Raw genomic sequence first — 23,118 nt, 5'->3', positions numbered from 1 at the left:
CTTACAAGACACTGTTATTTAGGAAAAGAGACCAAAAACCAAAGTAGAAGCAAAATTACATAATGCTTAAGACATCTTGATGTTTTTTCAACCTCTATTGTTTTGAATGCTGCATCAGATTTATATAGTGACATAGAAAACATATTCCAGTTCTTTTGATACCGCTCCAATCACTTCGCTTTGTGTCTATGTCACTTTCATTTATTAATTTCATTACTTTTTTAAGCAGGACCCTTTATAAGAAAAAGCTGTGTACAAAATTAAAAATAAGAACCATATCTGTTTCAACACACCGAGATTAGAAACCTATCCTATTACAAGAGCAAGAGCCAAAATGTGAGAATTCATAGTCCATAATTTTGAGTCATAATATGTTGGTAAAGTAGGAAACTGTGTGTATATTAAATGTTTGGTATTGCTTTTTTTAATATAGTGATATATTGATATAATAAAGCGTGACACAATATAATGTTAACTTTTTTCAGTCCAAATCTTTTAATGTAGTTCATTTATTATAAAGAAAAGTGTGAACTGCGTGTTGAATTGATTAAATTGAACTGATCTGGGTTTGTTTTCTGTCTTTCATCTCAGACTGAAGAGGTTGTTGTTGATGAGCCCAGAGGAAGGAACCATCATGTGCCTTTCACCCTTATTAGAGAAAAGGGAACTTACGGGACTGTGACCGTGAACTATGAGGTGAGAGGGCAATCTGCTGTCTATAAAATGTACAAACCTCAGACACTTAGCTTCATAGTATTTGAAAAGGACTGAAGATGTTATTGATGTGTTGACTTTCTAAATAATATACTTGTGTTGAAGATGCTCTTGTAAGTTTAAACCACTAAAGCTGTGAATCCAAGAGTTTAAAGAAGTCAGCCCTTTTCTTACATGTTAGTCAATGGTAGGAAATCGTCTTTTCTCCATTATTTATTTGCAGCATATTAACTGTATTATATTTTAAAATCTCCAACGAGTTCATGGGAATGCTGAAGTGAAAACATGACTGTGACTCCTCAGATCTCTGAAGGTCCCAACCCTGCCTACGAGGACCTCAGTCCAGACAGAGGGAACATCACCATCCCTGTTGGACAGTCTGTGGTGCAGTTTGTTATCCTCATACAGGATGACCAGGTATCAAACAAACTCTTCTTCTCAAGCTGATCAACTCAAGCTAATACATATACAGAATGTGACATGTGGTGACATATATGCATTAGCTAGTGTCGATTTGTCTCTGCATCATCTCTCATAGATATTTTAGTTTGAATTGTGTATGAAAATGTTCAAGGGATGATAGGTTTCAAAAAGGTATTGTGGCATTTAAAAAGGAAGATTGAAAGTACTAATCAAATTGACATCAGTTGATATTTGAGTGTATCCCTAACCAAAGAGTAATGTACTTTAAATTAAGTCTTCTTGAGTCAAGAATAGTTTAATTTTTCTTACATTTATAGATCCAGATCGCTCTGCTGGGTTATCAATTTTTTAAGGTCAAAATGTAAACGTTTAATAGGAGCAAGCAGGTATTTGCATGTAAGAAGCTGAAGTGCATAAAATTTATAATATGTGAATGTGTCTCTTGTTGCTCAGATTCCAGAGGATGACGAGGTGTTTACAGTCAGGCTAACAGGTGTGGCAGGTGGAGCTCTCCTCAAGCCCAACGCCAGCAGCGTCCAGCTGAGAATCCGACGTAACGACAGCCCACTGCGGTTCTCCCACTCTATCATGGCAGTGCAAGAGTCCGCTGGAGTCATTGCCCTCAATCTGACGCGCGGTCGGTTGACTGAGGATGGGCCACTCGTCGGATCTGTTGACACAGAGGTTACTTTCTATCAGTCCAATTATTTGTTTATCTAGACGTTTGTTGATCATATATGTACAGGAAAAAACATGAGGCAAATACATTCAAACCGTCTGGTCTTTTCTGTCATTAGGTCTCTGTGGATTACATGGTGGTGAGCAATGACGGACTGGGCAGCGCCACACCAGCTGTGGATTTCCTCGACCTCCAGCCAGTCAGAACAGTTACCTTCCCTCCATTTGTCTACAAGACCAGCCTGCTGTTCAACATCAGAGATGACGACGTGCCAGAGATCGCAGAATCCTTCCATGTGGTTTTGCTGGAGGAGACCATCAGAGGAGATGCTGTGCTAGTATCACCCAATGCTGTGTTAGTGACCATCGAGCCCAATGATAAGCCTTATGGTGTCCTGTCAATCATCAGCAGCGCAGTCATACAGCCAATCACCATCAATGAAGATCTGACTCAGAGGTGGAACATTTACGAATACTACTGTCCCAGTATTTTATATACCATAGAGATCAGTGTGCCTTTAACAATCAGTTGTTTGTTCCTTTGTCTTTTCCCGTAGATTTGAAGGCATCATTATTGTAAGAAATGGGGGCAGCTATGGTGCTGTGTCTACCAACTGGTCCATCAGTAGAAACTCCAGTGACCTCTCCCCTGTGTCAGATGATTTGACGCCTGCAACAGGAACAGTGAGATTTGCTGCCGGTCAGGTGACGGCTGTGATTCCGATAAACATTGTGGCAGACGATGAACCTGAGGAAGCAGAGGCTTTTACTCTCAAGCTGCTACCAGACACTGTAACTGGAAACGCGGAGGTGGATGAACCCATGGAGGTAAGATTTCTGATTATAGTTTATTTTTGGCTGACCGCCGGAGTCTGTATGTGACTGACTGAGTGAGTGACGGTACTAGAGAAGCCCTAGAGAAAGAGAGTTTCGACATCCCAATGGCGGATAATGGAGCATATTGGACCTCCACTGACGCGACTCTCTGTCTACATGGCTCTGGATACTTTGCTCCGCTGCTCGTCCGCTCTCCTCACCTACATCCGCAGCGCGCACCTGCTTTCAAACACATTCTCATCAGCCTCATTAGGACAGTCCTTGTAACACATTGCCCACAAAAGCGGTCAGCCACAGACTAGGTTTTGAACTAGTCTTGTTATATATAAAGCTGCTCTGTGTAAGTAAAACATGTCTTAAACGCAGAGGGGGAAAAGACACAGAGGGCTACACTTGTTAGGGAACATGTACTCCAGATGTTGGGCATGTGTTATGCATGTGTGCGTGTTTGTGTTTGACCCTCTGTAAGGTACAGTGGCAAACTTGGCACGATCTACAAAAGTCGACCCCTCAGTGTGTCACTTTGCTCTGTGGGTGTTCCCTTAATGTGGCTGAATCAAAACAAAGCGGAAGCAGCAGGCCCGCTCCGTGTGTGGTGTGCGTGTGTTGTTTTTTTTTTTTTAGAAAGCGTGGGCTATGTGGTGACAGTTTTTTTATAGCTTCCATCTTTGTCCAAACCTCTTGGCCATGTGTGAAAGAAATGGGCAGATCTAAGTCTTGTTTGTGTTGAAGGCTTAAGATGAGACACATGCAAACTCCACTTTGGTCACATACAAACACGCACCAGAATACCACCTCAGTCTGTGATTTTACAGGGTGTGTTTGCCATCTGTGCGGAAAGAGTGAGCTTGGCTGAAATTCCCCGAAGAATAAGTTAACGACATTAGCAGCAGGGCAAGTTAATCAGTGTTAATTGTCATTAATTTCCCAAATGATACATTGCACACATCACTAAGCTGTAAATCACTGATTGTGAACATGCCACGCGATGCATCAGACAAGTGTAGGTTCACAGGAAATGAATGAGCCTCATGAAAACTACTCTAGCAGTCTTAGCAGAGTTAATTAAAGAGGATGCTTCTCTAAAGTTAGCTCAGGGCTCTGTTTTACTACTTTCAGTCTCACTTGTTTTCCTCCCTCTCGCTATTCCTCACCTCTTCTTTATTATTATCATTACCCAAGATGCAGTCTTAGTAACACGAAAACAGGATACAAAACAAAATCCTCCCAAGTAACTGATGGTAAATCTGGGCTTCAAAGCAATTATCTCTTTACATCCTTAAAATCAATCAGTACTTCCTCACGGCACTACCCCAGCTATAGCCTCGTGTCAAACCTAATTGCATCCTCTTTCAAGGAAAAGTGTATAAAAACAAATTGTACTCTACTTAAATAGATGAGCCACAATAAGAAAATAACAAGGTTAATGTGAATCAAGTGTAAACGTTCCCAGTCAACAACTTGTTTTTCTTCACTCTTCCCGCAGGTCGTGTTCTACATCCAGGACAGTGACGATGTCTACGGGCTTTTTCGGTTTGACCCGGCTAAAGAGCAGAGCATCCAGAGCCGGCCAGAGGGCCGTTTCTTGTCCCTAAATTTCCTGCGAGACGGTGGTACGCTGGGTGATGTGACTATGACCCTCACTGCCCTCTACATTCCTGCAGGCCCGATAGACCCAGCCCTGGCCCGTGACCGGGTTCTGAATGTTAGCAGCTCCGTTAATGTGGTGTTTGCCCGTGAGAGGGAGGTACACGTCAAACTGCCAATCAGGAACGATGCCTTTCTGCAAAATGGAGCTCATTTCTTAATACAGGTAACAAGGCTTGAAACAAAGTACAGAGCAACACATAAGTGACACATGTGGAAGAAAACGTGCTGTAAATGAAATGTTCCTTGCAAGTCCAAAAATGTGCTCTTTCTGTTAGTGTTTGCACTCAAGGCCGAGTCAGTGCAATCTAAAGTTGAAGTACCTCATTTGCATGTGTGAATGGTTTGACACTGGCACTCGAATCTGGCATGTTTCTATGGGATCTGCCCAAGTGTCCAAACTAACAACATCACCTAGCTCTTCAATCAAGAAAAAAAAAGGGACAAGAAAAGCCTTTTCACATTCTGTAGAAGCATAATTACCTCACACACCTTAAGATCAACAATTTAACTGTACATGCATGATCATTAAAGAGTGAATGGAGCACCAACGGGTCTTTCAACACATATCTGAAATACCCCTTTCCCACCAAATTAGCGCATTGATGCAGGTTTTTCAGACCCTGGAATAAATGCCGATGTCTCTTTTCCCATTGCCAGTGGAGTATACTGCTTTCAGTCTCTTTTCTGCTGCGTCACCATCTGACGTTACAAACGCACCGGAGACAGGGTCAGTAAACAATAGTACGCACAAAGAACTTACATTATACTCCGGTAAGCAGCATGGAGGCCAGTGAAGACGTTACGGTGATTAGGTCTTTATTATATCTATTATTCATTCAGTCTGTTTATCAAACTCGGCGCTGACAAATTTGGAATGATGTTCGATTGCTGCTTGGACAGAGACAGATGGAAATTGTAGCTGAAATGACAAGGAGGCGCGTTATAGCATCGCGCCAGAAAGGGTCGGAGATTAGCCTGTCGACCCGGGTTTTGTGTTCCCATCAATGCCATTCGGAGCCGAGGTGATAATTACCCAGGTCTACTGCAGAGTCATTTGAGCCGGGTCTGAATGCAAATTGTAACCTTTCCTATTAAGCAAAAAAAACGTGTGTTAGTGGGTTTTTTGACCAGTGTGAAAGGGGCTAAAATAAAAGAAGAAATATGTGCAGATGCTGAAGAAAGAGCTGTTTGTTTGTTGAACAATTTTCCTCTCATTAGTATCTATCCCCTTGTTACCCTGTTTGAGCCCTACTTACAAGTTGTTTCCACTATTTTCCTTAGTTGAATACACTGGAGCTGGTTGATATCCACCGTCCAATTCCTTCAAACAGCCCAAGGTTTGGGGGACCCCAAAATCTGACCTTGACTATCACACCTGACATTGCTAACGGGGAAATCGGCTTTATGAGTAACACCACATTGGTGGTTTATGAACCAGAGGACAGCAATACCAGCACGGTAAGATACGACCTCTGTTTTCAGACTATAACATGCATATTTTTTGGGAGATTTTATTATTGTGATTCTACTCAGAAAATTCACCTTGTCCTTCCAGATTCAAATGTGTTCAGAAAGTGAGTATTTATTGGAGGTTAATTCTAATGATGTTTGGTGCTGCAGGTAAGCCTCCCTCTGCGGCGAGATGGGACAGATGGTCAGGCTGAAGTGTTCTGGAGTCTACAGCCGATCGGAGCCAATCGTGAGGATATAACTACTAAAGACCTGCAGCCTCTTAACGGCTCTGTGATCTTCCTCTCCGGGCAGAGTGATGCTTCCATCAACTTCACTATTATGGCTGATGATATCCCAGAAGTCAACGAGACCTTACTGCTGACTCTGGATAGGTAGGAATATAAATGATAATAATAGTTTTTAGTAATTAGTAATTAGATAGTAATTTTGTTTATCATCATCCTGGCATGTTTGGACCATAAACAGTGACCTTCTGATGGTTTGGATTGTGAGGTTTATTGTAGAGTTGGAAATGCTGAGTAGGTGCTATCTTATCCCATCACTTCTTTGGTTTCCTTGATAAGTGTGTAGGGGGAGGGGGTTGTGGTCGGGGTTTAGGGCTGGGTGCATCTGTTATTCTATGTTCTGATGAGTATGCCCGCTCTCTCCCCCGTACACTCGTACCCCCCTGCAGGGTGGAGACTGCACGCTTTATAGTGTACTTTGGGTAAGTGTAGAGTGGATTGAACCTGGGCCTTTTGTGTGGCGTGAATCAGGACTTTGTTTTTCAGAGAAGAGCCTACTTCAGGCTTTCTGGGGTCTTTGGTTGACGTGGGGATGAGGGGCGACTGGGGCTGGGTGGGGGGATTGAGCAATGGTGTGAAAAAAAGGGAACCCAAAGGAGAGTGGTTGTTGGGAGTAAATAGAGAATCTTCTTTTTGTGTTTGGCTCTAATTTAACCAGGCTTGATTGTGTACCCCTTTTAAAGATGTCAGTGTTTGTATGCATGCAGCGCCTTGGCCGTGACTGTTTGTTTGGAGTGCTCTATTCTGTCATGGCTTTGTTTCTAATTTAGCCGTTGTGTGATGCTTACTTGGCTCCGATTTTCTCAACATACACACACATACACACACACACACACACACACACACACACACACACCCCTGTGGAGCAGGCATGGGGTTGACTGACATTGTTATTAAAAGTGGCCTAAACAGCAGGACTTCGGCATATGGAGCCAATAATGAATAAACACCACACAATACAAGGAATGTCTTACACAGTTAAATTAAAGTTGAGCTGTTTTCTCTTTTTCTGTCACTTGATGTTTCAGAAGCTCAAAGCGCAAGACAATAAAAACAGAAAAACATCAAGAAACTTTCATGTCAGAGTTTTCCTCTTCTCTACAATTAAGATGCCTTTGTAGACTTATACCGAAAGCAGATGCAGCATGTCTCAGTAGAGAAAGCGTAATGACTTTAGTAAATCTCAGTAGCGGTCTCTTGCTACTGGGATCTAATTGCGTTATGTGTGTATTTGTGTGTTTGTGTCCCAGGAGTAATGTTGAGAATCAGATCCTGAAAGCTGGCTTCACCAGCAGAGAGATTGTCATCATGGAGAACGATGACCCCGGGGGAGTCTTTGAGTTCTCTCAATTCTCCAGAGGTCCATGGCTCATCAATGTAAGTCTGGAAACTGTAAAACTATAAGATTGTATCTGCTGTGTTATTACAGCATATAACCAGCTACTTACAATGTGTAGTGATTAAGTTACTTTAAATTCCACGTATTGTTATTTTCTCTCTTGTCTCTGGTTCTGGTCACATGACGTCTGCAAACTTTAAATGTATCCAGGAGGGTGAAGCCGTTGAACTGCACGTGGTCAGAGCTCAGGGACAGCTGCTCAAACAGCTGGTGCGATATGCTGTGATGCCTTCAGGCAACACTGAATTCTATGGAGCCACAGGCATCCTGGAGTTCAAACCAGGGGAGAGAGAGGTGGTGGTGGCTCTGGTGGCAAGGCCTGATGGGGTGCCTGAGGTACGTTCTTGCTTAATTCAATGTTGACATTGACTACAAAATAAAGTCTCCTCAGTCTGATGGTGGTACATTTTTCTTTAAGCTGGCGAAACAAGACTTCCAATTAGCTAAGATAATAACAAATCTTCTAACCTGGATGTACTATGTAATAACTTTGTATTTGCACGTGTGTTTCCATGCAGCTGGACGAAACCTTCTCTGTCATACTAAGTAGCCATAGCACTCCACCCAGTCGCCTGGGCAACCACAGGGAGGTCAACATCACAGTAAGGAAAAACGACGACCCCTTTGGTGTAATTGAGTTCATCCAATCAGGACTGACGGTGGCCATCAATGAGAGCAAAGGGGACGAGATGCACCGAGGTACTTTGAAGTTGAAGTCCTTTAGATGAAAGTGATACATCTTTTAATGTCAAGTGTTATCTCATTGACACTAACATCGGCGTTTTTGTGTTTCGCATTATTTCTAGTTTGTGCAATGCATAAGAATGCTTTAATGTAGATAAAGTAGTTCTTTTGTCAACTTGTAGAGCAAGAGGTTTGACCAAAAGTGGTGATGCAATTGGGTCCTAAGAACAGAGAGAAGCAAAAAACTTCTTGTGAATGTATCATAACTGTTTTTAATTAACATACAGGCATACATGTGAGCTAAACAACCATTGAGTTTAGCTGTCATAGGAATATACTTATTGTGCTCTATACTTAAATGATGCCCGACCAGAGACAAAATGTTCAGAGAAAAGTGTATCCACAAGTGTTCAAGTCTTTAAGATTGGTTTCAGTATCTATTTAAAACAACCTCTTTCTTTTGTTAATGCTTTCAGCTGTGTACCCTGTAGTGAGGAACAGGGGTCACTTTGGAGAAGTGTCAGTTTCCTGGGTCTTGGAGCCGGAGCTGTCTGGAGACGTCAGCCCCCTTCAGGGAAATGTCACCTTTGCGGAGGGGGAATACCTCAAAAACCTGACTCTCTTTTCTGTTCCTGATGAGGTACAATGATAAACTTAACATAAAAACGCACTTGAACTTTGTGTATCATTTTGTTGTCTAAATTTGAATTTATTTTTTTTTACTTAAGATCCCAGAGGACATGGAGAATTTCACCATCACGTTGTTGAATGCTACAGGTGGTGCAAGACTAGGAAACAAACTCAATGCCAGTTTACAGATTAATAAGAATGATGACCCTATTTACTTTTCTGGTAAGCATGCTCTTCCTAATACTCTTTATAAAGCATCCTCTGAAATACTGTAATAATAAATGAACATATTACACCTGCAGTCATTCACTCCTCTCTGGCTACCTCCCCTTCTTTGCATCCTCTACTTTTCCTCTCCTCAGACCCTGTGGTTGTGCGGCTTCAGGAAGGTGGCACAGCCGACTTCACTGTTCTGAGGGCAGGCCAGGCAGACTTTGTTGCCACAGTGATGTACCGTGTGGACTACGGCGAGGCATCTCCAGGTGACCTCACCTTACTGAGTAACAACACGATGCTGGTGTTTGATGTGGGTGAATGGATGAAGAACATCTCTGTGGCTGTGGAAGACGACAACATACCGGAGACTGATGAACCCTTTTACATTGTTCTTTACAACGCTACTGGTAAGTACGGGTTACTTATTAAACAAGTGGTCCCTGAGATAATGAATATAACTTGCACTCCCTCTGGGGGTTAAAACTGCTGGAAGTTACTTTCTTTTCTGTTGTTTAAGACAGAGAAATTCACACCTTAACTCAAAACAACATCACCCCTCTTTCTCCCCTGTTCATCCCCTCCCCTCAAAATGCCTGAGGTGTATGAAGCGAGAGAAGAAGCTAGGTTATAAGACATTGTCTGTGTTAACGCCGAAAGCTCTCTTAATCCCAGTATTGTGTGTCAGGGATGGGAAATGAAAGACCAGTGGGCCTCACCAGGACCTTAATTACCCGACTCTAGACTTTCTAAGACACAAAGAGCGGCCACTCTACTGGCCTCTCTGTGTTTGCTGAGTGACACGGAGTGGAGTCGACTAAGGGTTAGCCTCTGGTTTACGCAAGAGGATTGTCCTTTATAGTGGTTGTGTTAAAAGTCAATCACCCTCATGTTAGAAGTCAATCAAACTCACACTTGGACCTCTGTACTCTTTACCTTTACTTTTGCATGCTTGTCAGGCTGTACTTGTAACTTAAAGTATGTGCTTTAAAGACATGCAGTTTTGGGATTTTTATTCCAGTAAAATATCCTCCTGTAGTTTTTATACCTTTTCTTATTTTTGTTAAAACTTAAAAACATAATGGCAGTAGCTTATTGTAGCTCTGTCCTTGAGTCTTTTCACTTTAACTCCTTGGTGGTGAGACGCCTTTATTGTCCAACTCTCCATTTTCATAAAGAAGAAGCGCTTTCCTCCTCCTGGGCCTGGTTGCCATAGTTATGGTGTGCTATGTCAGTGTTCCCACCATTGCTAGTATTGGGCATGACAATAATAATATGGCCGGTGCACTTCACATCAGCATCTCTTGCCTCTCTCAAACTCTAAATATATATTTATGTACTTAAATGTATCTGTCTATGTCTGTATCTATTTAACCTGATAATATACCTGTTCATAGGTGATGCCGTTGTGTATGGAGCAGATACAGCTACGGTGGTGATTGAGGCTAATGATGATGCCAATGGGATTTTCTCCCTGGAAGCCACAGAGAAACCTGTTGAAGAGGGCAAGAGCAATGATTTTTAGTAAGGACCAATACTTCAATTCAGTGTTACTTCTGTTTCTCTTGTTTCTTTTGTTGTTCTTGAGTTTTTTGTAAAGACGTTGAAATTTTGGACATACAAAGTTTTAACCTGTATTCTATTTCTGAAATGATGACTCTTTTTTGTCTCCTATCTCAGTGTCCTGCGAGCAAGAGGCCATTTTGGTAACGTTACAGTCTTCTGGCAGCTGTTTGCGAATGACTCAGAGACTCCTCTGGAGGAAAACCAGGAGTTTACCAACACATCTGGCTCCATCACCTTCACTACAGGGGAAGAGACCAAGCCTATCGTCCTGGAAGCGATCTCAGATAAGCTTCCAGAGTTCAATGAGTTCTTCATCCTCAGGCTGGTTAATATCTCAGGTGAGTTTAAGATTAGTGACATATATTTGTAAGATTTGAGAGATAATGTAAAAGCTCATCTCTGGAGCAAAGCTAGGCTAGGCCAGAACAAACAATTACTGCTTCCATTGAGTTTAAACTTGCCGTGACATTTCATAGTCATCAGCTTTAAAAATGATTCTAAATGACAGATAAGGATTAATTTCATTTATAAGTTTGTCTTAAAAACTGCTCAGCTCTAGTTTATGATTTCTTTTAGGTGGTTTCCCGGGGGAGGGTGGAAGACTTGCCGAGACTTCCCTGAATGCCTCGGTTCTCATCCCTTTCAATGACGACCCGTTTGGTGTCTTTGCCATCGCTGACAGCAACCTGGACCAAGAAGTAGCTGAAGATGTACTCTCAGAGGACGATATGGCCGATGTCACTTCCTTCACCATCCTCCGACAGCAGGGCACTTTTGGTGATGTGCGGGTCGCCTGGGAGATTGTTTCTGGCCACTTCCCAGAGGGCCTTCCCCTGATGGATGACCTGCTCCTTGTAGCCTCCTTCCCAGATGAGGTGGAGCTCAGGCCTCATGCCAGGCGACACCACTCGGCCACAGACGCATGGTTTTTCTCTGGGCTCCCAGGAGCTTATGGGACCGTCTCTCCTGAAGATGGGCCTGCTGCCGTTGGTAACTTCACCTTCTCTGCCTGGCTTGTGCCAACACCAAACACTGACGGCTTTATAATCAGCAAAGGAACCAGGAATGGGACCTTGTATTATGGAGTGAAGGTTCACACCAATGACTCTCATGTCACAGTGATGCTGTACTATACAGCAATAGGATCAAACAATCCCCAGGTGGCCCGGGTCTCTGCTGAGAAGTTTTTAGAGAATAATGCCTGGTTACATGTTGTCATTACTGTTGACGATGGGATTATTGAGTTCTTCCTGGATGGGAACCCTATTCCTGGAGGACTGAAGAGCATCAAAGGAGAGGGCATCTCTGATGGTAAGCTGCAGTATTTTATTATTGAACACAACATTGTTATAAAGATGAAGTTGTTGAGCTCATAATGTCCATCCTGTTTGTTATGTTCAGTTCGGGCCTGCTGCTCCTTGTTGTCTATTCAGTTTGGCGTATGATGTCATGACTTTCAAGCATTGATTGACCTGATTATTCTTTTTTTTTCCAGATTTTTTTTTGCCTCTTTGCTTTGAAAACTTCATATCAAATTTTACACTGTTTTTTTTTTTCATAAATGTGTTTTTTTTTATAAATATAAATGTTACAAATTGGCATTCAATGTCGTTAAAATGGGATGGTTTAAATTTTTGTAATTCTTGAAGCCTTGAAGATATAATCTCGAAGTTCTCAATTTCTTCCTCTTTGGTGGCACCTCATGGCGATAAACTGTAATTGCGGGAGAACACTTCCAACATGTACAGATGTCCATGGTTGGCTCTGGTTGTTACGGTTGTAACTCTTGATTTTCCTCGCTGATGGTCGCTTTCCTTTTTAGACTGTTTGCCTTCACCTGAGTCATCAACCTTTTCTTTGTTTGTTCAGCCATAGTAGATTACGGTTTACTCGCAACACTTGCAGAGACCGGAGAAGCAGCCGCTTAGCTCCGCCTACCCTCTCTGGCAGACCAACAGCTGTCTGGTGATGGAAACGCGTCACTAACTGGGCGCAGCTTGTGATTTTTTCCTGTGAAAGTCGCACCAGACACCCAGTCCATAATAATACTATATACTGCAAATGCAAAGGCTTTCATCAGTGGGCCTTAGGCTCAATCACCATTGTGTTACCTCATTCGGTGGTTGATAGTGACTTTACAGATATTTATTTACAAGAAAATCTTGAAAATTATTACTTTAAATGTATTTTGTCTAATAATCATTTTACATTTACACAAATTTCACAAAAGCCAAACCATACTGAGGCTACAAGTTGTAAACTGCAGTGTCAGCACCATGGTCAGTAATGATGTTGTTGACAGTATATGTTTGTATATGGTGGTTCTTATGAAATTACAACAAGTCTTAACTTCTTACATACACAATACAGCCGCACACACACACACACATGCACCCACCTCTCAGTCACTTCCTCATTGTTCAGGACTACTGGGGCTCTTCAATGCTTGAGTGACCACTTAGCCTCAGCACCGCAGGATATTGTTACTGCTACAGGGAGTCTGTCGGCATCTTCTTTTCTTCCTATTCTCTCTAATTAATGCAGACAATAGCCGCAGCCTGTATTGGACCAAAAACCCCCCAGAGGGGAAAATATTCTGATGGCTCTCTGGCTAACTTCAATCACAGTAGATGTATACATAATCATCAATCATGTCATGTGTCATTGTCTGCTACTGGTAACTCAAACCCACCGAGGAGCTGCTTTGTGTCAGGGCTTTGTACTTGCTCACTGTGGCAGATTTCCTGTATTTGTCCAGTTTTGTAGAAGTGGAGGAAGCAATAAGCAAGAGAGCTGTAAGTACCGGTAAATGAATTAGTAATGAGAAGCGCGGGGTCTAGAAATTTGGTGGCTTTAATCAAGATTCTGTTTGTGGCCCAACACTTCAGCATAGCAACACATTTGGTTACAGAAACCGAAGTGTGGATTTAATTTAACACGACAAAACTACAGATACTCTGATACATCCATATTTAATGAATTAGAGCTTGCTAACTGTGTTGTGTTTTTGTGTTTGATGGCAGCTTGTAACCCTGCACCAAATCTGTCAACTTTTAGCCTTTTTTTTTAGTTATATCTGTTGCATCATATCTTGTACTTTGTGTTTGAGGCAACGGTAGCGATTTGTTGTACTTGTGTATCCAACCTTACCCTATTTACGCCGCTAACTTTACAAGTTTATTAGGTGCCATTTGCTTGTAAATAAATACATTGTGCACTTCTTTTCCCGCGTATTTCTATTCCAGGACCTGCGTCATTGTACATTGGCTCTGATCCTGACGGTGAACAGCGTTACACGGGCCTTCTCCAGGACGTCCGCTTGTACAGGACTAAGCTGAACCGCAGCCAGATCCACGAGCTTCACACCCAGCCTGCTAAAATAGACCTGCGTAATATCTCAGGATACCTACGGTACCGCCAGGATGAGAGGCAGAAGTCGTTTGTGGTGGAGGTCAGGGATGACAGTGAGGAGGAGGGAGAGGAGGTGTTCTATCTACAGTTGGTAGCAGTACATGGAGGAGCGCGCCTCCCTTTCCCCAGACCCACTGCTATTTTGCGAGTCATGAAGAGCGACAATGCCAACGGGCTTTTTGGCTTCACCGGTGCCTGCATACCCGATGTAAGTACACGGTATTTAGTCAGTGTAAATTTAAGGAACATTTTTGCTGGTATGAACATCTATAAGCATCCTGCAAAATCTTCAATTATGACAGAAACATTTAAATGTGAACCAGACTGCTAATGAATGATATTAATAATTCTCCTAAATAAGCCTGCATCTACATGCATACAGATAAAGAGGCATGTAATGTAAACCGACTAGTTTGTCAGCCCCTGTCCTGCTGCATATTTCATCAGTCTTCATGCCTGGCTGCAGGGAGGGCATGCTATCCGTTTTTAGTTGGATTAGATACGTGGGCTCACATGTTGGCCCCTCTCAGGTAGAGCGACAGCTGGCAGGGCTGCAGCAGGTCCGCCTGTCAGGGCATTCCTGTAGAAGCGGAGCAGGAGTTCCAGCACTGGAAATGGGAGATCTAGTTCCTCGTTTCCATCCGCACAACAGGTGGCAGGGCCGGGGATGGCATTCCATCAGAACTAGAGGATCTTCTTTATGTCTTTGATCCTTTGGGGTTAAAGAGACGCAGAGGCATGTGGGCTATCAGGTGCCTGCTCTGTAAATCACATTATTACCATGTTGGAATTAAGAAGAGTAGCTCATTTAACCTTTACAAATTCAATGTCTACAGTTGATGCACTAATTATAATTTCCTCCATTGGTTCAAATTAATTTCTCACTTTTGTTCTCATAGACCACTGAGGAGGGCTCCACCATCTCATGTGTGATTGAGCGTATGCGGGGATCGCTGGATCACGTCTATGTCAACTACAGTGTAACCCAACTGGATAGCTTGGACAATGACACGCCAGCCCATCAGGATTTTGTTAATGCCACTGGAGCTGTGCTTTTCGTCCCTGGACAGCGCTCTGAGGTGTGTGTGCTGTGTGTGAGAGTTACTCAATGGTTAGACCTCTACTAATCTTGGAGGAGCTTGGGAAAACCCCTCTGAGTTAATCCATTGTCATTCTCAGCGGATAAACAGAAATGTGATGTACTGTTTTCACACATAGGCATTATTATGTCAAGTATATCTATGTCTAGATGAACAGCTTATTACAGTCATTCAATTACAATGTTTAAGACAACCAGCCCCACCTAGTGGTAGGATGTTTATGAATTTAGAGACAAGTCAACAGGTGTCGGATGGTAATTCAGCTTCTACTTTGTGCTTCAGGCACACAACGCAGACACTATGACCACATTTTCCCAAAAAATACCAATATCATTAAATTCGCATTAACATGTTTGTGTTAGGTGCTGAACCTGTTGGTGTTGGATGATAACCTCCCAGAGCTGGCAGAGTCCTTTCAGATCACTCTGGTGTCAGCAGAGTCCGGCGATGGGAAACCAGGCTCCACCCCCACCAGCGGTGCAAGCATCGACCCAAATAACTCTGTCAACACTGTCACTGTTACAGCCAGTGATCACCCTTACGGTATTTACGCACATGCCTTAAAGTCAGGACTGTTGCACTTTCAATGTTGGTTTCTTAAGCATAATAAGATTACATTTTGACAAGTGGCTTATTGGGTTTCTCTCCCTCTTATGTGACTTATTCCTCCCCCACTCCATTTTTCTCCCCATATTCACTTCTTCTTACTACCTCTATTAAACACACACGACCTTCCCTGATCCAGGACTCCTGCAGTTTCAGCCGAGCCCTCCAGGGGAAGGTTTGATCGCTCCAGAGTTTGAACCCGCCCGCATAACTGTTAACGAGGAAGATGGTCAAGTCCGTCTGCTGGTGGCCAGGGCCCAAGGCGTTTTGGGAAGGGTCATGGTAGGATACAGGACAACCCCCTTCACAGCGTCCAGCCCCGAAGACTACGAGGTTAGTTTGTAGTAAACTCCTAATTTTACTTATGCAAGCTTGCCAGTGATGTAGTAACTTAAGTAAAACATGTTGCATGCATCCCTGGTTTCATCTTTCTCTGTGTTCCACTGGCAGGACTCTGATGGCATGCTGGATTTTCTTCCAGGGGAGAGGTTAAAGTTCATCACCGTGACCATCATAGACAATCCTGTCCCTGAGCTGGACAAGATTTTTAGAGTTGAGCTTTACAATGCTGATGGAGGAGGTGAGTAATCTGAGCTCTAAATCATATTACTATGTTCCTATATTTTGAGCCTTAGAACTACCTTCCACTGCTTTTTCTATTCAGTGCAGACCTTTATTCTTCCTAGAGCTGAACTGACCCTGTATACTCGTCTGTGTTTGTGTCTTTCGTGTGCTGTGTTCCTGTGTGCTTCCTCATACCCACCCGCCTATGTGACTGCCTTCCTACCCTCCTTCCTACTCTGCCATTTGATCGCTACCTCTCTGGTGTGATTCAAACCTGGTGTGACTCTTGTTTGATCCTGGTGTGTGATCCATCAGTGGATCAGTTTCTGCATAGTGAAGGAAGTGGTAGTGGGGAGAGTGACTCTGATTTCCTCCTTCCATCCTATCACCACCGTGGTAAGTGTCCCCCTCCTTAACTGCCCAAAGTGCTTGTTGTCCTCAGTCCCTCAACTCCACTCCTACATTTCTGTCCCTATAGTTACTTATAAATTCTAATGTGAATCAATTATTTCTTTCTTTTTACTTGATTTATTTTTAATTCATATACGAATTTGGTCAGATAAAGATCTTAAAGATGAAGATCTCATTTGTTTAACTAAGTGTGGTATTTACATTGTTCACTGACCTCTATGTAAGCTACCCAAGGAGAATGATGTGGGAAAAGCAAATAGTCTTTCACAGGCTGTAGGGGTAAGTGGTTGACAAGAAGCGTGAAAGACCCCCGTGTTTTACTCAGTTTGGGTTGCAGTAATACATTCTGAAATACACAATCTGGTTCTTATGACCATAATATGACTTTATTTAGTGGTAGGAAGGGGAACGTGTACCAGAATCACTGGCTTGGTTCATTTAAAGATGAATTCTTTTTCATCTTTTTTGACCATTGTGTAATTTCCATTAAGCTAGAACTGAAATTGTTTACAAATGCCCAAAAATGTATCATTAACAAGTAACACAGGGTCACGTTTTGTTTGTAGCCAGCTTGGGAGCTGCTTCCCACATCACAGTGACCATCGCTGCTTCTGATGACGCCCATGGGGTGTTTCAGTTCAGTCCCGAATTCCTGTCTGTCAATGGGACAGAACCAGAGGACGGACGCAGCTCTGTGGTCCTGCAGGTAAGTCTAAAGCCCCTTTTACACTGCCAGTTCAAGGTGGGATTGTTACGTCTCTGTTATGTTTCATCTTCTATGTAAAATGCATGGAGGAGGAATGGTGGGGCGAAGTTGTTCCGGCTCTGAGCTGGCATCAGAGGTAGTAACAGAGGCGAAACAGAGGGGAAACGGCGTCAGTGTAAACAGCGGGGCCGGCAGGGCGGAACAGTGCCGTGTGTGTATGTGTTTGTTTACACCTTGCGCTCATTTTGCTTCCGCAACGCTGAAACACTTTGTAAAAACACACACTGGGGCGGCTTAACACCGGCGTGGTTCAATGTGAAATGGCAAAGGCTGAGCGTCGTTACAGCGCTGTGGCGGAACCGCAGTGTAAAATGGGGTTAATACACAGGTTAAAAACCAGGAAATGTTGAGTCAGGCTCAAGGAGATGGCTGCTTGTGTTTACATAAGCATGTCAAGATTTAAATACTGTTCTTAGTAAACGTATTTTAAATACAGTGTTGGGATGAAGAATTGTCAATCATCTTGTTATTGCTTTTTGTTCTCTCCCAGGTGGATCGGTCCTTTGGTGACCTTTCCAATGTGACTGTGTACTGGGAGGCTGATCCAAGCTCTGAGGGGGAGCTGCTCAGCAGGTTCGGAAACATCACCTTTGCTGTTGGTCAGACGTCAGAGGACATCATCATCAATGTGGCCCAGGATGAGATCCCTGAGCTGGACAAGAGTTTCACCGTTTCCTTGGTTAACGTCTCCCACGGTCGTCTGGGTGTGCAGACAACTGCTACTCTGACTGTGCTCGCCAGTGACGACCCTTATGGTGTTTTTGTATTCGCCAACGAAACAAGGTCTGTCCGACTTCCTGAAGCAGACTCAACTGTTTCCCTCACCATCCTGCGACAGAGAGGCCTGATGGGTCAGGTGGGTCCTGCTGTAGAAGGTTTACAAACTTAATTGAAAGTAAAGGGATTAGAGACATTATGATTCTTCTCCTTTGTCTTTTAATAAATGTTGATGGATGTAACAAAGTATGTCTTTTTTTCCTATTTTGATTAATCTAGGTGAGAGTGACGTATGGGACACTAAATGAGGCACAACCAGGACCTTACAGGACCCCTGGAGTGGGCCGAGCCACTGAGGGGCGGGATTTTGTTCCCCTCCTGGATTCTGTTGTGTTCTCGGCCAATCAGAGCGAAGCAAACATCACCCTTAGAGTGCTGGATGATGAAGATCCGGAAAGAGACGAGTCAGTGTTTGTGGAGTTGATCAGTGCTCGACTCATTAAAGGAGAGCAGGAGAGACCCAGTAAGAAGCTGACAAACCCACTGACATTGCCTAAAAAATTACTTAATAATTATAACGACTTCAACCACACCACACTAAACTGATCTTTTTACCATTCCCTCCAGTTTCAAATTCCCCTTCTCTGGGCTCCAGGATTGACTCTGTGGCCCAGGTGATAGTTGAGGCCAGTGACGATGCTTTTGGAGTCCTGCAGCTGTCGGCCTCTGCTGTCAGTGTAGCTGAGCACTACGTTGGACCCATAATCAATGTTACACGTGTTGGTGGGATTTTTGCAGACGTATCTGTCAAGTTCAGAGCAGTGCCTTTGACCGCCAGAGTCAGTAAGTGTTGCTTATGGAGTTTGGATTTGAATATTTCTCAAGTTTGAGTAGGCAGGTCATATTTATGTGTATGTGTGTAATCCTATAGGTGAAGACTACAGCGTGGCCTCCACTGATGTGGTCCTCCTAGAAGGGGAGTCCAGTAAATCTGTACCAATCTATGTCATCAATGATATGGTCCCTGAGCTGGAGGAGACCTTTCTCATTGAGCTCATCAACCAGACGACCGGAGGAGCTCTGCTGGGGGAGCTCACCCGTGCCATCATCACCATACTGCCTTCAGATGACCCTTTTGGTGCCTTTGGTAAGCAAGCATTACCCAGGATATGTTTCATTTTATATTGGACGGTTTCACATTATTAAGCGAGTTCCTCTCTTGGTTTTCTAACTAGTCTTCCAAGCTGTTCCAGTGACCATAGAAGAACCAGAATCTAACTCTGTAGAGGTCACGTTGCCTATAGTGCGTAATGCTGGTACTATTGGCACCGTGGTAGTCCAATGGCAAGCCACTGTCAATGGTAAATTAGCAAAGGGGGACATCAGACCCACATCGGGGGAGGTGAGATTTGCTCCTGGAGAGACCATGAAAACAGTCCGAGTGGAAATTTTAGCTGATGATGTACCTGAAATCACAGAGGTAAGAAGCTCACAGTGAAAATGCCGGCGTGTAATATGTACAATGATAGTGTATATTTGACTTTATATAAGTTGCAATGTTCATCAGACTCTTTCTGTCTGTTCTAGATTATTAAGGTGGAGCTTACAGCTGCTAGTAATGGAGGAAACCTTGGAGCTGACACATCTGTCAACATAATAGTGCCTGCCAATGACAACCCTTATGGGACAGTCTACTTTGAACAGTCTGTTTACCGTGTTCAGGAGCCCCTGGAGGGAGCTTATAGAGCCAATATTACTGTCCGCAGGAGGTACTTTTTATTATTGTTTTCATATAGAAAAATGTATTTGTTTGTGCTCACACTCACATTAAACTCCTCTCCTCTTTCTGTCTTTCTCTATCCTCCACATTATTCCAGTGGTGGTCACTTTGGTCGCTTGGAGATCATGTACAGCACCTCTGAGTTTGACATTGTCGGCCTGGCTCAGGCTGATGGCCAGAACCTGCTGAAGTACTTCGACCTCCCAAAACCAGGCGTTCCATCCTCTGCCCCCCTTAGGACAGTAGACATTACTGGTCAGATGGACCCCCTGGCTGCATGTGCTGCTGCCTGTCTGAGAGAGCGTGCCTGCCAGGCATTCTCTCTGTCATCAGAGGTGACACCACCATCTTGCACCTGGGTTACTTCAGGGGCTGACCAGCTGACCTCTAATTCTCAGGTTATGACTTATGTAAAAAACGCCACTGCAGCTGCTGTCCTGTTCAGCGCCCAGGCTGAGGCTGGGAGTGATTACACTCCTGTGACAGCTCAAAGTGCCTTCATGGAAGATGGGTCGGGGATTGCCAACCTCTCAGTTCCAATCTTGACGGATAAATTCCCTGAAATGGACGAGAGCTTCAACATACAGATCTTAAAGGTGAAAGCAATCATGCATATCTTTTGGCCTGTGCTATTTGTGTATTTTAAAATTTGTCCAATTACATTTTGCAGCAAAATCTTTAACAAAATGTTTTCTTGTCCTACTTGAAGGTAGAGCTGCTTAATCTGACTGTGGAACAGAAGAACCTGCCCTCGATTGGAGAGCCAGACAAAGCTGTGGTCACTATAGGGATAAATGGAGATGCGTTTGGCGTGTTTATGATATACAGCCTCAGTCCCAGCTCCATGAACGAGGGGCTCTATCTGGAGGTCCGAGAGGAGCCTGGGGTTGTGGTGCCCCTGGTTATAGAGAGGAGAGGAGGGAATCTGGGCACTGTCTCGGTAGAGTGGAGGTTTGTTGGAGGGAAGGCCACACCAGAGGCTGACTTTATCGGACCTGGAGGGACTCTAGTCTTTGATGGTAGGTGGATCACTTCTTCATTTGGAACAATAGAATAATAATAATTGCATTATAATGTGTAACTAATGTTGCCTGTGCTTTATCCTTTCCTGCAGGCGATCTTAAGAAGACAATAGAGATAGCAATCAGAGATGATATTGAGCCAGAGGACAGCGAAAGCCTCATGATTGGTCTTGTGAATACGGAGGGAGGAAGTCGAATCCAACCCAGCTCTGACACTGTAACCATAGTGATATTGGCTAACGATAATGTGGCTGGGATAGTTGGATTTCATCCAGCCTCGCGCTCTGTCATCGCCAGAGAAGGTGGGTAGCTATTTTAGATGACAGGGTGTTTGTTTGTTTGTATTTATAAGAACATTATCACCTATTTACTGTATTTTAAAACCCATGGCGCTGTCCTCGTCATAAGAGATGTGTCCTAATCATGTGTGAGGGCAAACATAAAGGAATGCACTCCTAGTAATGGCAGCTTGCAGCAACAGGTGGTCCCTGTGGTTGTCTGTCATTATCTGGATATTATGTATGCATGAGCGACTGAAGACTCCCTGAGTAGAGTCCATACAATTTGACACCCTGATACTTGCCTCTACTTGAATCTACAGTGTAAGGACAGACATTCAGATTAGAGGTACATAAAGGTATCCATCTTTACAAACCTATATTTGAACTTACACAGTGGTCGTCTGCAAACTCACATTGATCAAATGCAGATTTCAGGCTAAAAAAAGTAAAGTTAAGAAAGGACTCGTGTTATAGAGGTTGTATTTCTTATTCCATCATCAAATTCAATTTAATTGCACTTTATCAATCACAAAATTAAATGAATTAAGACACAGAACTTATTCTTACCTTGAAAATGAGTGTGAAGGCTGACTGAATTATTTGGTTCTATTACAGGTGAGAAGCTGTCCTTGTTAGTGTTGAGAACGGCTCCAGGTCTGGGTAATGTCACTGTGGACTGGACTGTACAAGGGCCCCTTGTAGACCGGACCTTCACCCTCACATCAGGGACACTCTTCTTTACTGAGGTAAATATCAGACAGAGCTTAATGAACAGTTAATTGTCAGAGCATGGCTTAACATATAAATTGCAGTAAAGAATTCAGACTTTGGTGTTCAATTCAACAGCAGAGCTTAAAGCATCAAGTGAACAGGTGTAATTCTTATGTATCTCCAGCAGTAATAATGTATTAACTGTGTGTGTCTCCTACAGGGAGAACTAAATAACACCATAGTCCTGCAGCTTCTCGATGATGCCACACCAGAAGATAAAGATGAATACAAAGTTTCCTTGTCCAACATACAAACTTTTGGTAATGCATCTGCTCTAAGTGTCTTTCTGGTTGATAACTGTGCCTAAAATCGTTGTAAACAACTTCCCAAGCTGAACAGTCTCCTGGCTTGTACACAGGTGTTGTTGCGACAGGCCATGCTACTCTGGATGTTCAGGGCAGTGAGGCGGTGCTTTCTGTGGACACCAGCGATGAGCCCTATGGGCTGCTGACTATTGCCCCATCGTCCCTCAGAGTGACCACAGAGGAACGGGACCGAACTATTAACATATATGTCAATAGAGAGTTTGGAGCCTCCGGTCAGTATGAGCAAAAGAACATTACTTTTATAATTCCATGTTTAGATGCTAAGCAATGTTTTAGTAAATTTGTGTATATACATTGTATTGTTTCCTTGCAACTGGTACTTTACATGTTACATAAATGTTTGTGTACAGGAGCGGTTAATATCACCTATGAGGTTATAAGAGGTTCTCTGCAAGACCTGTCCCAGGTAGAGGGAGCTCTCGCTGACCCAGGACAAGACTTCATCTCTGGTACAGGGTCCGTAATCCTCCAGGATGGACAGACTTCTGTCGCTATACCTGTCACCATATTGGAGGTAAAGACCATGGCTGGTTTTATTTGAGTGTCCATCAAACTTTATATCTTACATGATAGAAAGGCTGTGTTTCACTTATTCTCTTTCTGAAGCAAGCTCTACTTATTTGATACTTTTTATTTCCATTTGCTTTAATAGGATGACATTCCAGAGTTGCAGGAGTTCTTCCTGGTCAACATAACATCAGCAGTGCTCATCACAACCCTTGCCACTGTTCCACAACTAGGTATGGAGAAGTTTAGAAGCTTTGAGATGATCTGACTACAATTACTATCAGCATTTTTTCTGAAAAAGAAAA

General features: G+C 43.3%; 1 protein-coding gene across 1 annotated transcript in view; it reads left to right on the top strand.

Moving 5' to 3' along the window:
- Nucleotides 1-23,118, top strand: part of adgrv1 (adhesion G protein-coupled receptor V1) — a 99,913-nt gene that overhangs the window by 5,322 nt on the left and 71,473 nt on the right. Inside the window, exons 4-41 of the mRNA XM_069683260.1 lie at nucleotides 592-696; nucleotides 1,018-1,131; nucleotides 1,591-1,821; nucleotides 1,935-2,272; nucleotides 2,373-2,643; nucleotides 4,139-4,465; nucleotides 5,584-5,760; nucleotides 5,923-6,146; nucleotides 7,310-7,436; nucleotides 7,609-7,794; nucleotides 7,977-8,157; nucleotides 8,619-8,782; nucleotides 8,871-8,994; nucleotides 9,135-9,395; nucleotides 10,383-10,509; nucleotides 10,666-10,889; nucleotides 11,128-11,862; nucleotides 13,797-14,170; nucleotides 14,862-15,041; nucleotides 15,425-15,605; nucleotides 15,808-16,001; nucleotides 16,119-16,248; nucleotides 16,548-16,632; nucleotides 17,214-17,349; nucleotides 17,900-18,265; nucleotides 18,406-18,649; nucleotides 18,754-18,969; nucleotides 19,058-19,273; nucleotides 19,362-19,606; nucleotides 19,714-19,895; nucleotides 20,004-20,502; nucleotides 20,616-20,925; nucleotides 21,021-21,230; nucleotides 21,825-21,955; nucleotides 22,141-22,240; nucleotides 22,339-22,518; nucleotides 22,657-22,820; nucleotides 22,959-23,046. Coding sequence (XP_069539361.1) covers nucleotides 592-696; nucleotides 1,018-1,131; nucleotides 1,591-1,821; nucleotides 1,935-2,272; nucleotides 2,373-2,643; nucleotides 4,139-4,465; nucleotides 5,584-5,760; nucleotides 5,923-6,146; nucleotides 7,310-7,436; nucleotides 7,609-7,794; nucleotides 7,977-8,157; nucleotides 8,619-8,782; nucleotides 8,871-8,994; nucleotides 9,135-9,395; nucleotides 10,383-10,509; nucleotides 10,666-10,889; nucleotides 11,128-11,862; nucleotides 13,797-14,170; nucleotides 14,862-15,041; nucleotides 15,425-15,605; nucleotides 15,808-16,001; nucleotides 16,119-16,248; nucleotides 16,548-16,632; nucleotides 17,214-17,349; nucleotides 17,900-18,265; nucleotides 18,406-18,649; nucleotides 18,754-18,969; nucleotides 19,058-19,273; nucleotides 19,362-19,606; nucleotides 19,714-19,895; nucleotides 20,004-20,502; nucleotides 20,616-20,925; nucleotides 21,021-21,230; nucleotides 21,825-21,955; nucleotides 22,141-22,240; nucleotides 22,339-22,518; nucleotides 22,657-22,820; nucleotides 22,959-23,046 — 8,347 coding nt within the window. The remainder of the gene's footprint in view (nucleotides 1-591; nucleotides 697-1,017; nucleotides 1,132-1,590; nucleotides 1,822-1,934; nucleotides 2,273-2,372; nucleotides 2,644-4,138; nucleotides 4,466-5,583; nucleotides 5,761-5,922; nucleotides 6,147-7,309; nucleotides 7,437-7,608; nucleotides 7,795-7,976; nucleotides 8,158-8,618; nucleotides 8,783-8,870; nucleotides 8,995-9,134; nucleotides 9,396-10,382; nucleotides 10,510-10,665; nucleotides 10,890-11,127; nucleotides 11,863-13,796; nucleotides 14,171-14,861; nucleotides 15,042-15,424; nucleotides 15,606-15,807; nucleotides 16,002-16,118; nucleotides 16,249-16,547; nucleotides 16,633-17,213; nucleotides 17,350-17,899; nucleotides 18,266-18,405; nucleotides 18,650-18,753; nucleotides 18,970-19,057; nucleotides 19,274-19,361; nucleotides 19,607-19,713; nucleotides 19,896-20,003; nucleotides 20,503-20,615; nucleotides 20,926-21,020; nucleotides 21,231-21,824; nucleotides 21,956-22,140; nucleotides 22,241-22,338; nucleotides 22,519-22,656; nucleotides 22,821-22,958; nucleotides 23,047-23,118) is intronic.

Source organism: Semicossyphus pulcher, unplaced genomic scaffold, assembly GCF_022749685.1.
Source record: "Semicossyphus pulcher isolate SPU_LCO1_2020_fin unplaced genomic scaffold, fSemPul1.0.p SCAF_6, whole genome shotgun sequence".
In the NCBI taxonomy this organism is placed as follows: domain Eukaryota; kingdom Metazoa; phylum Chordata; class Actinopteri; order Labriformes; family Labridae; genus Semicossyphus; species Semicossyphus pulcher.
Note: the sequence above shows the minus strand (reverse complement) of the source record. Positions and strands in the feature narration are given on the sequence as shown.